Source organism: Capsicum annuum, chromosome 11 (genome assembly GCF_002878395.1).
Source record: "Capsicum annuum cultivar UCD-10X-F1 chromosome 11, UCD10Xv1.1, whole genome shotgun sequence".
Lineage (NCBI taxonomy): Eukaryota > Viridiplantae > Streptophyta > Magnoliopsida > Solanales > Solanaceae > Capsicum > Capsicum annuum.
In genome coordinates, this window is record NC_061121.1 from 4,011,957 (window position 1) to 4,028,268 (window position 16,312).

At 35.8% G+C, this 16,312-nt stretch overlaps 1 protein-coding gene across 1 annotated transcript; it reads left to right on the forward strand.

Moving 5' to 3' along the window:
• Positions 1-268: 268 nt before the first annotated feature.
• LOC107847884 (putative late blight resistance protein homolog R1B-16) lies at positions 269-3,501 on the forward strand. Its single transcript, XM_047399388.1, has 2 exons — positions 269-360; positions 1,304-3,501. The coding sequence occupies exon 2, from the start codon at positions 1,677-1,679 to the stop codon at positions 3,447-3,449; it is 1,773 nt and encodes a 590-aa protein (XP_047255344.1). The 5' UTR covers positions 269-360; positions 1,304-1,676; the 3' UTR covers positions 3,450-3,501.
• Positions 3,502-16,312: the final 12,811 nt, after the last annotated feature.

The following is a 16,312-nucleotide window of genomic DNA, read 5'->3' on the forward strand; positions in this document are numbered from 1 at the left end:
TCATATATTCATATGCTTAATTTGAACAAGTTATAACTCAATTATCTAAATTAAAATTTACTATAATTAAAAGTTGGAATATTATTAATAGGATAAAATTAATAGGTCAGCATAGACAAGTGGGAATTGATCCTTAATCTTTTTCTGAATAAATAATTTAACATCCCTAATCTTCTGAATAAATAATTTAACATCCCTAATCTTCTAGGCAAATAGTTTAATTTGGATTCCTAAATTAAAATATCTCTAACAATTATTATACCTCATCTTCTCTTGAAGTTTTACATTTTCTCTACACTGAAAATATAGATGTAAAAGAAACTTTGGAGCAATTATTAACCATTCTATTTCCTCTATAAGGTTAAATTCCTTTTTTAGCTTTCTATTTTTATCTTTTGCAATTTTTAACTAGATCTAGCAAATTTACTTTGGGAATTTTTCCCCTCATAAATAATTGAACTAAATAGTTTGGAGATTTTCATGCTAGATTAAAGGCTTCTTGAAATATATGTTCTGCTAAATTATTGATTGTTTGACTGGATAAGCATCTAGTTAACCTGAACTATCATCAAATTTGTTACGATACACTCCAATTTCATGGGTTCTATTATCTCCGAATTAAATTTTAGCGTATTTTTGTCTACCTTTTTAGCTAACGTGGCATATAACAGTCATTCACGTGCCTCAGGAGTTTAGCTCCACGCATGGTGCCACATCAGCACAAAAGGGCGACAAAAATACGCTAAAATTGAGTTCAAGGATAATGGGACTCCCGTAAAATTAGAATGTGTCGTAGCAGCTTTGGCCATGTTCGAGGGTACTGGATGCTTATCTCATTGTTTGATTTATTATTTATGATATATGTAATATTAAGACATAAAACTTTCCACTCTTATATGGAAACGTAGCACTAATCAAGTCTAAGAAAACACAAAAAAATAGAACATCCACTGCTTATCGGGTGGATCATTGGATGGTTATGCTGAACGGTTCAACTTATCAGATATCAACTTTTAAATGTACTTCCAGCCAGCCAATAAGATATCAGTTGATTCAATATCGTATTAGCAATTATCGGGCGATTAGCAATTAAAAATTTATTATATTCAGGGGTAACTATACAAATATGATAATTATTAATGACTTACGGTTTATACCCGATAAGAAAATGAATAATCCTCCTCTGCACCGATAAATCATTAACTACAAAAATTAGTCAGTTCACCAATCGCTATAATCATTATGTTCTTGTTTCCTTCCTTTAATGGAGATAACAAAGTTATCTGTTCTGATATATTTGTAGATTTCACTTCCAACAATCATAAAAGGGACCAAGCTAGCTGATATGGAGGATGTTGAGAGAATTCCTCCCACGGAACTTAGTTATCCATCAGTTGACGAAGAACTAGTGGGGTTTGACGATCATGCAGAAAATATAATCGAAAAATTGTGGGGAAGGGGAAGCGTCTCGGACGTTATTTCAATTGTCGGAATGGCCGGAATAGGGAAAACAGCTTTGGCTAAAAAGATATACCAATAGTCGTTCTATTAGGGAACATTTTGATGTTCAAGCGTGGTGCTCCGTTGGACAAGTATATAATGTGAGAAAGTTATCTCTTGAGATTCTAAAACAAACCGGGGGCGATAGGTTTGTTAATGTGGATGATCCTGATGACATGGTGCGGAAGCATCTTTTTGGAAAAAGGTATCTCATAGTATTGGATGACCTGTGGGAAAGCAACGCATGGGATGATTTACATTCATGTTTCCCTTCTTGGGAAACTGGAAGCAGAATAATGGTAAAAACTAGAAATGTAGAGCTAACTCGGTATATGAGTTGGCGTAGTGATCCTTATTTGCTTCCATTTCTAAGAGATGAAGAGAGTTGGGAATTATTGCAGAAGAAAGTATTTCAAGGAGAGAGCTGTCCTTTGGAGCTACGCAGTGTAGGAACACTAGTTGCCAAAAAATGCAAGGGGTTGCCTTATTTGATAATCATGATTGCTGGAATTCTTTCTCGAAAAAAAAGAGACGCATCTACGTGGCTTGAAGTTGCATATGACATAGGTTCTCATACTTTAGAAGAGGGAAGCATGAAGATGATACAATCAAGTTATGACCTTTTACCTGACTATTTAAAGCCTTGTCTTCTCTACATGGGACTGTTTTCTAAAGACTATGAAATTCGAGTGTCTGATCTGCTCAAGTGGTGGATAGCTGAGGAGTTTGTGCCGAACATTGGCACGTTGGAGCTAGAAGAAACATCAATGAGTTGCTTGAGCGATCTTGTTAGCAGAAACTTGGTAGTTGTTTCTAAAACCAGAGTGAATGGTGAAATGAAATGCTGCATAATTCTTGATCAAGTGCGTGAATTTTGCTTGACAAAAATAAAAGAAGAAAAGTTCATGCAACACGTAGGAAAAAGGCTATGTATGTACATACATGACGGTATGACAAGTGATTTCAAGGAACGAGAGTCTTTTGGAATAAGTCAAGCCTCCCTTGAGTTCATTGCTCATCCAAAATTCAGCATATCAGACAATAAGAATCTTTTCCCTTTGCTTAACAACTTGAGACTTATTCGGGTGTTACATTTATTGGATTTCTACTTGGATGATTCTTGGGCTGCTGCATTTCAATTGCTGACTCACTTAAGGTACCTTGCGATTTTTGTTAAAGTATTTCATATCAAATGGGTGTCACACCTTGTTCATTTACAAACTTTGGGGGTTCGTTCATCTTATATAATGATATCGCCTGCTATTTGGAAACTGGAAAAGTTGAGGCATGTGGACATAAACGAATTTCCCATTAGATGGGAAGATGGTGAGCGAGTGAAGTTCGAAGAATCTACAGATATTGTGTTACATAACTTGAAAACTCTTGGCACGTGCTCCATGTCTCTGGCTGACATGACTCCGAAGTTCTGGAATAAGTTTCCAAATCTCGAACAACTTAGGCTCCATATTGATGAATTTGGTGATGTTCCTTATTATTCAGGCTCTAGATTAATGACTTTGGAGATGTTTCCCACACGTCTTAGGAAGTTGTCCCTCAGTGAAACTTTCCTGACGGATGAAATAGTTTCAAGTATTGCAAAGCTGCAACACCTTGAGACTCTTAAATTATCTGAGATATACTTTACGGGAGAAAAGCATTGGGATCTCAGTGATAATACGTTCGAGGAACTCAAGTTTTTGAAACTACATCGTGTGTTTATGATCCATTGGTATTGCTCAGACGAATCATTTCCTTCGCTTAAATATCTAGTTATAAAAATTTGTTCCAAGCTTGAAGAGATCCCACTCAGCTTTGTCGAGGTTCCAACATTGCAATTGATAACAATTATCGACTGTAGTAACTCCGTTGGTGATTCAGCTTTGAAGATTGAAAAAGAAATGGAAGAGTACGGCTGCGAGCTCCAAGTTCATATCTTGAAGAATGACTAAAGATGAAGGTAAGTGATTTCATCATTATGATGCTGTGCATGTATATTGCATCGACGTACTTTAGAAATAATTTAACCACATGTCATTTTTTCATATCACTTCATGGCTTTTGATTTCTCTCTACTTGCTTTCGTTCTCATTAGCTTTTGCAGTGTACTTCATTTTCCTGACATTCTTCGTCCTTTTCAGTTTTAACTTCTCATCTTTATATAGCATCCACCTAGACGTGAATTTCGAGCAGAAGTATTCATTGTACTTGTGACCATCTGATCAGTGGAGACATCAGGAGTACTAATACTGTAGAGAATAGCAGAAGAAAGGTGTAGTTGGAGAGACCTTCTACTAGCCCAAGATCGTTAATTAGGATTGGAAGATTCAACTAAGAAGAAGAAGCTATAAGGGTGAAGGAAGATAATTAAAGAGAGAACTTGGATTTGGAAGAAGACTACTTGAATATACTTTGTATTGGATTTGTTCTTGGATTGTTACAAATGTACAAGACCCATCCCTATTTATACTAGTCTTTTGATGGTTGTAGAAATTCTTCTAGATACATGTATAAGAATAATCTAGCAATCTTTATCCACTACAATATTCTAGAATATCTAGATTATTTCTTCAAGATAATTATCTAAATATCTATACTAGGACATTCTAGATAGATCTATACTTTTTCAAAAAAAACATTTTTAGCTTTTTCCACACTCTCCCTTAAAGTGATTTTTTGAAAATTACACCAAGTTTTTCACTGAAAAACTCAAACGAAGCTTTAGGAAGTGACTTGGTGAAGATATTAGCAATATTCTCTTGACTTCGTACTTCCAAAGTATTTATAGTTCCATCAAGAACTTTTTCCCGGATGAAGTGATGTTCTACCTCTATGTGCTTAGTTCTTGCATGAAATGTTGGTTGTTTGCGAGCTTGATGGCACTTTGATTGTCTCCAAAAACTGCAGTTGGCTTTGATATAGATAGTTGCAAATCTTCAACAAGTCTGTGGAGCCATACACATTCTTGAGCAATAAGAGTTGTTGCTTTATATTCTACCTCCGTGGTTGATAAAGAAATAGAGTCTTGCTTTTTATTACACCAAGAAATACCTGTTCCACCACAGAGAAAAATATAGCCCGATATAGATCTTCGGTCATCCATATCGCCACCAAAATCAGCGTCAGTATAACCCACTATTATCAAATCATTCTTCTTTTTAAAGAATAGGCCAATATCTAATATTGAGTTAATATATTTCAGTATCCTCTTTATAGCTTCCAAGTGTGGCTTTCTTGGACATTGCATAAATTTGTTGACATATCCAACAGAAAAAGCAATATCCGCCTTGTAATAGTCAAATACAGAAGACTTCCAACTAGAGCTCGAAAGGGCCTTGGATCTGTAAGAAGTGAGCCTTCTTCACGCCTTAACCTCCTACTCATTTAGAGAGGAGTAGAACATTTCTTTCTTTGTTTCATTCCAAACCTGTCAACAAGATTCTTGGCATATCCTTCTTGAATAACAAAGATTCCTTTACTAGTGTTTGTCACCTCTAATCCAAGAAAATGATGCAGCTCACCCAGTTTCTTGATTTTAAATCTTATGGCCAGCTCTTCTTGAAGCCTTACAACTCCATCACCATTGTTTCCTGTTATTATCATGTCATCCACGTAAAAGAGAACAACTACATGCAAGTTTTCTTGCTTCTTAACAAACCGGCTAAGATTTGAATGTGATGCAACATAGCCATATAAATTTAAATATTGAGAAATTTTTCCATACCATGCTCGTAGAGCCTGCTTAAGTCCATAAAGTGTTTTGTTAAGATTGCATACATAATTAGGATGTAAGTTAGAGACAGACCCGGGAGGTTGCTCCATATAGATATCTTTGTCAAGTTCTCCGTACAACAAGGCATTTTTTTACGTCAAGCTGCTAGAATTTCTAACCATGTAAGGCTGCCATGAATAGTATAACTCAAACTGAGATCATCTTAGCCACTGGACTGAAGGTTTCTTTGTAGTCTTCACCATACTTTTGAGAAAAGCCTCGAGCAACCAACCCTGCTTTATATCTGTCTATGCTGCCATTTGCTTTTCTTTTAATTTTTTACACCCATTTGCAAGACATAGGTTGCACATCTTTTGGCTTTGGAACTAGGTTCCAAGTTTGGTTTTCTAATAGAGCCTCCATTTCATCATCCATAGCACGCTTTCATTCTTTGACTCCTTTAGCTTCTTCAAAGGATGAAGGCTCTTCATCATCAATTGGCCCTGCAAAAAAACAAGAATACGTACTAACAAGGTTTTCATCTCTGAAATGGGCTGGATTAACAATAGTTCTACTTGGTCTTTGTAAACCAAGTAAATCATCTTCTTGTTGAGTTTCACGTTGTTGAGACTCCGAGCTTCCCCTTTCTCTTAGCTACTCCACAATTTGATTCTCTGGAGAAACACTTGTGATGGGTAAGTTTGAAAGTCTGGGGTTCAATGATTTAGAACCTTCTCCTTCCACTGCAACTCCATAGTACAAGGAAATTTCATCAAATACAACATCTTGGGAAATAATGAAACAATGAGTTTCTGGGTCCATACACTTCCAACCTTTTTTCCTTTTATCATATCCAACAAATATGCATTTTCTTGCCTTAGGTTCAAATTTTCTCCGTTAAGAATCCAAAATATGAACATAACACAGAGTTAAAAACTCTAAGGTGTTTAATGCCAGTTTTTTTCTCCAAACATCAGTTCGTAAGGTGACTTCATGTTGTTTGGAGAAAGTGGCATCCTGTTGGTCACATACGCTGTACATTTCATACCTTCAGCCCATAGGGATCTAGTTAGTATTTTGGCATGAATCCAACTCTTACATGTCTCTGTCAAGTGATTTTTCTTTCAGCCACTCCATTTTGTTGTGGTGTATCAGCACAAGTAAGTTCTCTTTTAATGCCATGTTGACAGCAAAAAAAGAGGAATCTTCAGAAGTGAACTCACCACCGTTATCTGTTCGCAACCACCTTATCCTTGAACCAAATCGCCTTCCAAAATTTCCTTGAACTTCTGAAACTTATTGAATACTGCTGACTTGTGCTTCAAAAAATAAATCCATGTGAATCTAGTAAAATCATCAACAAAAAGCAGCATATAAGAGTAGCCAGAGAACGAAGGAGTTTTTGTTGGGCCCATCAAATCACTATGAATTAGTTCTATAGGAGCTATGCTTCTTGTCAAGGATCTGTCAAATGGAAGACGATGTGCCTTTCCATATTGACATCCTTTACAAATCTCTCCTCCACTAAAGTTTCTTAATTTAGGTAATCCTTTTACTAGATTTAGTTTTACCATGGCTTTTAATTTGGCTATGTTAATATGCCCAAGTCTAGCATGCCATAGATGTGCGGTGTCATTACTACTCTCTTCTCAATATATGAGTTAGAGGAAGATAAGACATATAAATCATTAGCTCTCTTAACGATATGAATGATATCTGCCTTGAGTTCTTTGATATTTCGAAGGAACTTCACGTTATGTGGGGGCAAATAGGAGATAACTTTCCACATCTACGGCATTTGCAACTGAAAATAGATTTTTCTTCATCCCTGGAACATGAAACACACTGCTAAGAGTGATTGAGTCTTCCTACTTCTCATTGATGATGATTGTGCCTTCCTTCTCCACGTTATGAACTGTATTATTTGCTGTTACGATGACATCTCGACTATTGCATTCCCGAAAGTTGGATAATTTAGATTTATCTCTTCTGACATGATGCCCACATCCTGAATCTATGATCCAGTCTACTTCAAAACTGATAGAAGTCATGGCGTCAATTGCTTGACTCTCAACCATGAAGCACTTTCCCCAGTCTTCTTCTTCTTCAACAGCTTTCTTGGTTTGAGTCATATTACTCTACTTGGCTCGATAATATATTTTTATGTGTCCTATTTTGGCACACCGATAGCCTTTGAGAGTCTCATAGTTATTTGTAGACTCTCCCTCTTTTCTTGGTGAGCTTGAACCACCTGTGGATCGAGAGTGCAGTATATCTCTTGCTGTTTTTCCTTTAAAGTTCCTCTTGCCAGCTACAAGAGCATTTCCTTCTCCTTCTTTGATTGATACCTGATAGCGCCCAAGTGCACACGTAAGTGTACATGGTCATATCAAGTAGTAAAGTAGCGTTCAAGAAGTCAAGTATCGATCCCACAGAGACTTGATTAAGCAACTATTAGATTTTAGTTTACATTTTAGATTCAATTGATGCGAGAGTAACCAAAAAGAATGTCTAGATTGTGTAACTTAAAGTAAACAAATCATAAAGTAAAGATCTTGAGATAATCAACGAGAGAAAATCCAGGGTTAAAGCACCATGAACAATCATATTATGTTATTGAATTTCATTCGTTAACCTGCTTATCTTGGTTGTTGCTTCGTAGGGTTAATTACATGATTATGGTTTCCCAACCACTAATCCTTTACCTAAGTTAAACATTACAACTACATTGTTGAGCGGGGATATAGTAGTTCACTTAAGTTCTTTACAAATATCATCCTACATATGAATCAAGTAAGGCATCTAAGTACATCCCTGTCCTAGACATTAATTCAAATTCTTATTTTATAAAGAAACAAGAATCAAACTTTGCTTATTCTCATGTTCTATCTCCCTATTCCCTCTCCGGAGTTCACAAAGTTGACAATGGATGTATTCTAAAGGTCGTGAATCCTTAAAATAGTTATAACAAGAATAAAAAAACAACCAATAGCAATAAGTAATGCAAACGAACTTAATTCAAAATAATAATACTCATATTCTTGGCTTCAACCCTAAAAGGAAGGCGATTAGCCACTCATAGTCATAATTGCAATCACTATATTGTAATTAATGACTAAAAATATGTATGAACTAAATAAAAATAATAAAAACCTAATTATGAAGTTGTATCAGCCTCTTTATCTCTAAAATATGTCCAAAGATATGTAAAAACGTGATACAACATGTATATATAGCATAAAGGTAAGCCAAGTCCCAATAGAAGTCGAATTAACGTGAAACGTATAGGTGTGGAGTGGAGTGTGCGCCGTACCTTCTATTCCTATAGAATGGTGCATGTGTCGCACTGTCTATCCCATAGGAATAGAGCATGTGACGCATGCTAATTGCATGGTACCTCTGGAAGTTGTCCTCCGAATTTTGGTTAAGTGTTGGTCCTTCCTCCTTCTATACCTTGTCTTGTGGTGTCTTTACAATGATTTTCAAGCCTTATTATCATCCATATCTCATCATATTAAGCTCAAAAATTATCCTACAAGAAAACACCAAACGAATTAGAAATACAAACACATAACATCCATCACAATGAATCAAGAACAAGAGCTTAGACTAGGTTGATTTCCATGATCTTTCACTTGAAGTTTCAACTCTTTCCTTGACTCATTTGAACTTTGTACACTCATAAAAACTTGTTCCACATATAATAACACATTTAAAACCATAAGGAAAACATATAACACCATAGAATCCAACAAGATATACTAGACAAGATACTAGCTCAAGCTAGAAAGACTAGTTTTCTCTATTGAACTCTAATTGACTCTTTTAAGTACCAACTCACTTGGAAATCACTTTAAACCTTATAAACAAATGTTTTAAAACTTTGATACATATTTATATCATTATCAAACCATATATCATTATCAGACCATATATCATAGAATCATCCTTAAAACAAGGCTAAAACGACTAGAATAATGACGCTAGAATGCACAAATACACCCAACATCACCACCCCACACTTGAAGCCTTGTTCGTTCTCGAACAACTCTTAAATATTATCATCATCAAATAAGGAGACTCTACACTTCTACTAAATGCAAGAAACTTAAACTAGCACTACCATGACTACATAGACTGCAAGTTACTACACAAAGCATGTTATTTACACAATTGAAAGCTCATGAACACTACAAAACATCCTAGCCTCAAGAATTGACTCACCTAGTGGAAAACGTATGCTTATCATTCAATCAAGGACATCATATAAATCACCCATATTCACCAAACATGTGTCCCTTATAAAAAGAGAGTTACCCATAATCACTCACAATCATGCAATTTATCTCAATGGGTACAAAAATCAAATTACGCTCACTCTCACAAAGAATTCACAAGTTACACACAATGAACCATAGGCTTGACCTGAGTGTAGTGCTCCACTAATATTTGAATGCAAATCTTAGGATCGATTAGAATTTTTTTGGGTTGTAGTGTAGGCTAAGGGACGGGTAGGAACTATTCGAAAATAGTGACTAACCTCTCTAAGAACTTTAATACACTACATTATTCATTTAAAACCACTCACCAATAACCAAATTACACTTTTTTATTCACCCATATATTTTGTTTTTGCCCCATCTCTTTTAAGTATTTTCTCAAATACTTGGTGGAGGCATAGTTTATTCCTTCAAGATTCAATTTTTCTTATTCTTTAAAATCATGGGAATATTTTTAACATCATTTATATCACACACATCCACCACAAATCAATTATATACACCAATAACTATTACCTTGGGGTATCAATTTCACCTTTTTCTTCTTCAATTTCTCAAACTCCTTTTTCAATTAATTTTTCATTAAAGCACTTAGGAGCTTTTTGGATCAAATCATGGTCTGCCAAAGAAAGGATTAGGCTACAAATAAGGCTACCAAAGAAAAAGTTAAAGGCTCAATGGGGTTAACTAGGATTAAGCACAAAGGTAGGACAAATAGAAGGTATAAAACAAGGCTATCAAAGAAATGCTTATATCATCTCCTAAATCCACTCTTTATTTCGGTTCACACACACACCGGACAAGTTCTAGACATCACATGCAACAAGAAATTTACAAAAACCTCACACGCACATAGCACATGCTCAATTCAATAGGATCATTATAGACCCCTAACCAAACAATAGCATAAATTCAAAATTAAGCCAACAAGAACAAGAGTCACAAACATGAGCCTAAGAGTCTCAAAAATAGCAATTCACTCATTCAACGTGCTTTTACAAATAAACTCACTTGCACCATGTAATCAAAAATAGCACCAACAAGAATATCTCCCAAAATAAAAAAAAATTGAGCCAAAATTTGAGAATTTTCCCACCCCACACTTAAAAATTTACTTTGTCCCCAAAGTGAATTTAACTCCCCGAGGCCTCTAGGCCTAGATAGTAGCATCTTTTTGTATCAAGGAAATCCATAAGACCCCACACTCAATTTTTTCCATGCTCCTTAGCTCAAGTTTATGGTACTCAGACTTCCCATTAACCTGTGACTCAATCAAAAACAAAAACCACGTGAAATAAAAAATAAAGACTGAAAAAAAAATATACCTTAGCTTGGGTTGCCTCCCAACAAGCGCCTAATTTAGTATCGTGGCACGACCCTACTATGGCTCAACCATATTTCTTCATTCTTTTACTCCCCTTTGGGAGACATTTTTTCATTCGTTTCTGACCTCTTGAGTTTGCACTCTCAAGGTCAACATCTCTCTCAACTTCAACCTTTATTATGTTGGAAAGCAGTAGTTTCGGCTTAGGCCGCTCAATCAGGTAATCCGAAGAGGTATTTGGTGGACAAACCACCCCACACTCATTTCCTTCAATAACATTAATTATGCATAAATTTATATATTGGGACTTCTCTATGGGTTCTTTGTAAACATCAAATACCACCTCTTCATTATCTACCCTCATTTTGAGTGTGCCTTCTCTAACAACATTTAAGGCCCTCCAGTTGCTAAGAATGGATGCCCTAAGATGATTGGTACCTATTTTTTTTCCACAAAATCAAGAACAAAAATATCAACAGGAATCACAAATTTACCAACCTTTATGAGTACGTCCACGGGTATAAATTTAGGCTCTCTCAAGCCCAATGTTTTAATCAATGAAAGAGGCATCAAATTTATGCTTGAACCTAAGTCACTCAGTGCATGGACCTCTTTGCTCCCAATTTGAATAAGGATAGCAAACTTCCTCTGATATTTTAACTTCTTGGGGATTTTCTGTGTCATTACAGTACTACACTCTTCAGTGAGTGTTATTGCTCCCACATTCTGCAACTTCACCTACTTCTCTATGACATCCCTAAAGTACTTTGCATACTTAGGCATACTCTGCAAAATATCTAGCAAAAGTAAGTTAATATGAAGCTCTTTGAATGTATCAATAAACTTTTTGAACAGGGCATCCTCCTTCGCTTTTATTTGCTACTGAGAGAAGGGCAGTGGCGGCATCTTCTACACTTCTTGTACAACCACTTTTTCTTTCAAGTACTCAAACTTTCTTGAATTTTTAAAAACTTTGTTATTTACCTGTTGGTCATTTCATCAACATTCACCTTCTTTGTTGCCTTTGGAGGTTCTTCTTGAAGCTCTTTACCACTTATCAAGGTGATTCTCATGACTTGTTTGGGATTCTCTGTGTCTGCTGGCAAACCATCTTGTGGTCTAATATTTAATGCTTTTTGATTCAGCCCCATTTGCACTTCTAAACTTCTTGTGGCCCCGCTTGCAAAAATTTTAAGTCTGTAGAAACTGTGTCTGATTAGTTAAAACCTGTTTCATTATCTTCTCTATGTTATTCGTTGACTGATTTGGTTGGGCCTGTGGCTGTGGCGCATTCCATGGCTGATTTAATTATTGAGTCTGCCACTTCATGTTGTAGGCATTACCATAATTTGACCTTTGAGCATGGCCTACATACATCACAGATTTTAAATTTAAAGCACACATGGTTGCTGCATGACCATTATTTCCACATTCCTCACACCAACCAGTAGTTTGTTAAATTGTATTCACTGCTATTGTAGGCTGTGGAGTAACAACTTTCATATTGTTGAACTGTGTATTTATTAAATTTTGTAGTGCAGAAACCTGGACTGATAACGCAGTGTATTGGTCCACATCTAACAAGCCTGCAACTTTCTTTGTGGCATTCCTAAAATCACCATGCCACTCTGAATTTTCTTGCGCTCTGCGGTTCAACAATGTGTACAGCTCATCATAAGTCAATTCCAACGTTTGACCACCTGCGGCTGAATCTAGAAAAATCTTCGTATTATAGTCAAGAGCCTCTACAAAGGTATGAGCAAGTACCTTGTTAGACTTGTGTTGGTGTGGGAAATCCCAAAGCAAAACCTTGAAGCGTTCCCAAGCGTGCTAAATGTTCTCATCTGGCCTTTGTTTAAAGCTCACTATCTCACTACGAAAGTTTCGCAGTCTTGAGGATCTTTTTAGCCAGGTTGTCCCATGATGTAATTGAATTCCCTAGCTTAGAATTCAACCACTTTTTAGCTTCCATAATAAGTGAATAAGAGAAGAGTGTCATCCTCACATAATCAGCATTCATATCTGCCAGAATGAATGTGTCAGTGAGCTCAATGAAATTCTGTAGGTGGACCTGTGGATCTTCATGTGATAGCCCTTTGAATTGTCCACTGCTTATCAACAGTTGTAACATGTTATTTTTAAGCGAACCTCCCTCCAACAACTGGTTTCTAGAGAGGTGAAGTTAGATTTATCAGGAGTGGGATTGCCACTTCCTGAACTGTCCTACGTGCTGCTTGTTCTTCAGCCATAGGAGCGGGGATTACTTGGTCTACTTCTGTTTAGAAAATTCTCGGGAGAAGGATTACTTCTCTCCTGCATTGATGGAAACTTGTTTAGGTTCCGACCTTGGTTCAATCAAATCCTGAGCCCTTGCCAACTTATTATCCTACAACCTGTTTCCTGCAAAAACAAAACCAAGACCAAGAATAAAAACACCAAATAAATCTAAAAGTAAAACTAAAATAAACAATTATCAAATACAATTCCCCAGCAACGACGTCAAAAATTTGACAGCACCCAAGCGCACACGTAAGTGTACGTGGTCTTATCAAGTAGTAAAGTGGCCTTCAAGAAGTCAAGTATCGATCCCATACAGACTTGATTTAGCAACTATTTGATTTCAGTTTACAATTTAGATTCAATTGATTCGAGAATAACCAAAAAGAATGTTTAGATTGTGTAACTTAAAGTAAATAAATCGTAAAGTAAAGATCTTGAGACAATCAATGAGAGAAAACCCAGGGTTGAAGCACCTTGAACAATCATATTATGTTATTGAACTTCATTCGTTAACTTTCTTACCTTGGTTGTTGCTTCGTGGGGTTAATTGCATGATTATGGTTTCCCAACCTCTAATCATTTACCTAAGTTGAACCTTACAACTACATCGTTGAGCGGGGATTTAATAGTTCACTTAAGTTCTTTACAAATGTCATCCTACATATGAATCAAGTAAGGCACCTAAGTACATCCCTGTCCTAGACATTAATTCAAATTTCTTATTTTATAAAGAAACAAGAACCAAACTTTGCTTATTCCCATGTTCTATCTCCCTATTCCCTCTCTCGAGTTCACAAGGTTGACAATGGATGTATTCTAATGATTGCGAATCCTTAAAATAGTTATGACAAGAATAAACGAACAAAAAATAGCAATAAGCAAAGAAAACAAACTTAATTCAAAATAATAATACTCATGTTCTTGGCTTCAACCCCAGAAAGAGGGTGTTTAGCCACGCATAGTCATAATCGCAATCACAATATTGTAATTAACGACTAAAAACATGTATGAACTAAATAAAAATAATAAAAATCTAATTATGAATTTGTATCAGCCCCTTTATCTTCAAAATATGTCCAAATATATGTAAAAACGTGATACAATATGTATATATAACATAAGGGTAAGCCAAGTCCCAATAAAAATTGAATTAGCATGAAACGCCCAGGTGTGGAATGGACCATGCGTCGCATCCTCTATTCTTATATAATGGAGCGTACGTCGTACCCTCTATCCCATAGGAATAGACCATGCGATGTGTGGTAATCGCATGGTGACTCTGGAAGTTGTCCTCCGAATTTTGGTTAAGTGTTGGTCCTTCCTCCGTCCATCCCTTGTCTTGTGGTGTCTTTACAATGATTTTCAAGCCTTATTATCATCCATATATCATCATATTAAGCTAACAAAGGATCCTACAAGAAAACAACACACGAATTAGAAGTACAAACACATAACATCCATCACGATGAATCAAGAACAAGAGCTTAGACTAGGTTGATTTCCATGATCTTTCACTTGAAGTTTCAACTCTTTCCTTGACTCATTTGAACTTTGTACACCCATTAAAAATTGTTCCATATATAATAACACATTTAAAACCATAAGGAACACATAGAACACCATAGAATCTAACAAGATAGACTAGACAAGACGCTAGCTCAAGCTAGAAAGACTAGCTTTCTCTTTTGAAATCTAATTGACTCTTTTAAGTACCAATTCACTTGGAAATCACTTTAAACCTTATAAAAACATGATTTAACACTTTGATATACATTAGTCTCATTATCAACCATATAGCATAGAATCATCTCAAAACAAGGCTAAAACGACTAGAATAGTAATGCTAGAATGCATAAATACGCCTAACATCAATACCCCAGCCATTTGTTTGGCTAGTAACTCCTGTGACGATAATAAATTTTCAAACTTCTACAAGGATGGTTGTTGAGTTCATCCTTGAATCAATGTTACAAAGGGAATATATTCTTGCTTCAAACCACGAATAATATTTTTGCTTATTCGTGCTTCAGAGATAGCCTCATCCAGATTTAATAAGGATATCTCAGAACATAAATTCTTAATTCTTAATAAATACTCCGCAATAGAAAGATTACCTTGGTTGGCGTTAGCTAATTTATTCTCCAATATCTGCAGTCGAGCTCCATTCTTCTTGTTGAATAACTGATCGAAGGTCCTCCATATTTCGTGGGTTGATTTGTACCTTATAATATGATCAAATAAACTGGACGAGATGGATCTCTTCAAGATGAACTCCGATTTCGCATTAGTCTACTTCCACTTCTTATATGCACCATCATTTTTTGGTTCGTCGACAGGAGGACTTGTGTTACTTCCATTGACAATATCCCACAAGTCCTTACCCATAAGATATGATTCCATACATGTCTTACATACCTTGTAATTGGACTGATTTAACAACTCCATGCCCAGTCCATTACCACGATCGCTAAAATTCATAGAGAGAAACAAGTTGAATCTATCACAAACCCGATCTTGAAATAAAATCCAGAAGTCAACGTGTGGCTCTGGCTCTGATACCATGTAGAGAATAGCAGAAGAAATGTGTAGTTGGAGAGACCTTTTGCTAGCCCAAGATCGTTAATTAGAATCGGAAGATTCAACTAAGAAGAGGAAGCTATAAGGGTGAAGGAAGATATTAAAATAGAGACTTGGATTTGGAAGAAGACTACTTGAATATGCTTTGTATTAGATTTGTTTTTGGATTGTTACAAATGTATAAGACCAATACCTATTTATACTAGTCTTTGGATGGTTCTAGAAATTCTTCTAGATACATCTACAAGAATAATCTGTCAATCTTTATCCACTACAATATTCTAGAATATCTAGATTATTTCTTCAAGATAATTATCTAAATATCTATACTAGGACATTTTAGATAAATCTATACTTTTCCAATAAAATCATCTTTAGCTTTTTCCACAAATAGTTTGTACTGAGATGAAAGGATTGATCTGCATATGAAGCTGCTATTGTCCGGAAGATGTTAATGTCTATTTAGTTTTGTGCTTTGCAACGATACGTTCTGACATGTATTGTCAAAGACTGAGCTAGAATATCAGAAGCTTATGTAGTATTTGTTAACTCTTCAAACCCTTTTTGTCATGTTCATTGTTCATTGTTGTTTCTCAATAGAAAACTTTGGCATTGAACTATTTTCATTCTCTACTGGAATGC

Coding starts and splice junctions, on each gene's coding strand:
- LOC107847884 (XM_047399388.1), top strand. CDS start 1,677: ATGGTGCGGAAGCATCTTTTTGGAAAAAGGTATCTCATAGTATTGGAT.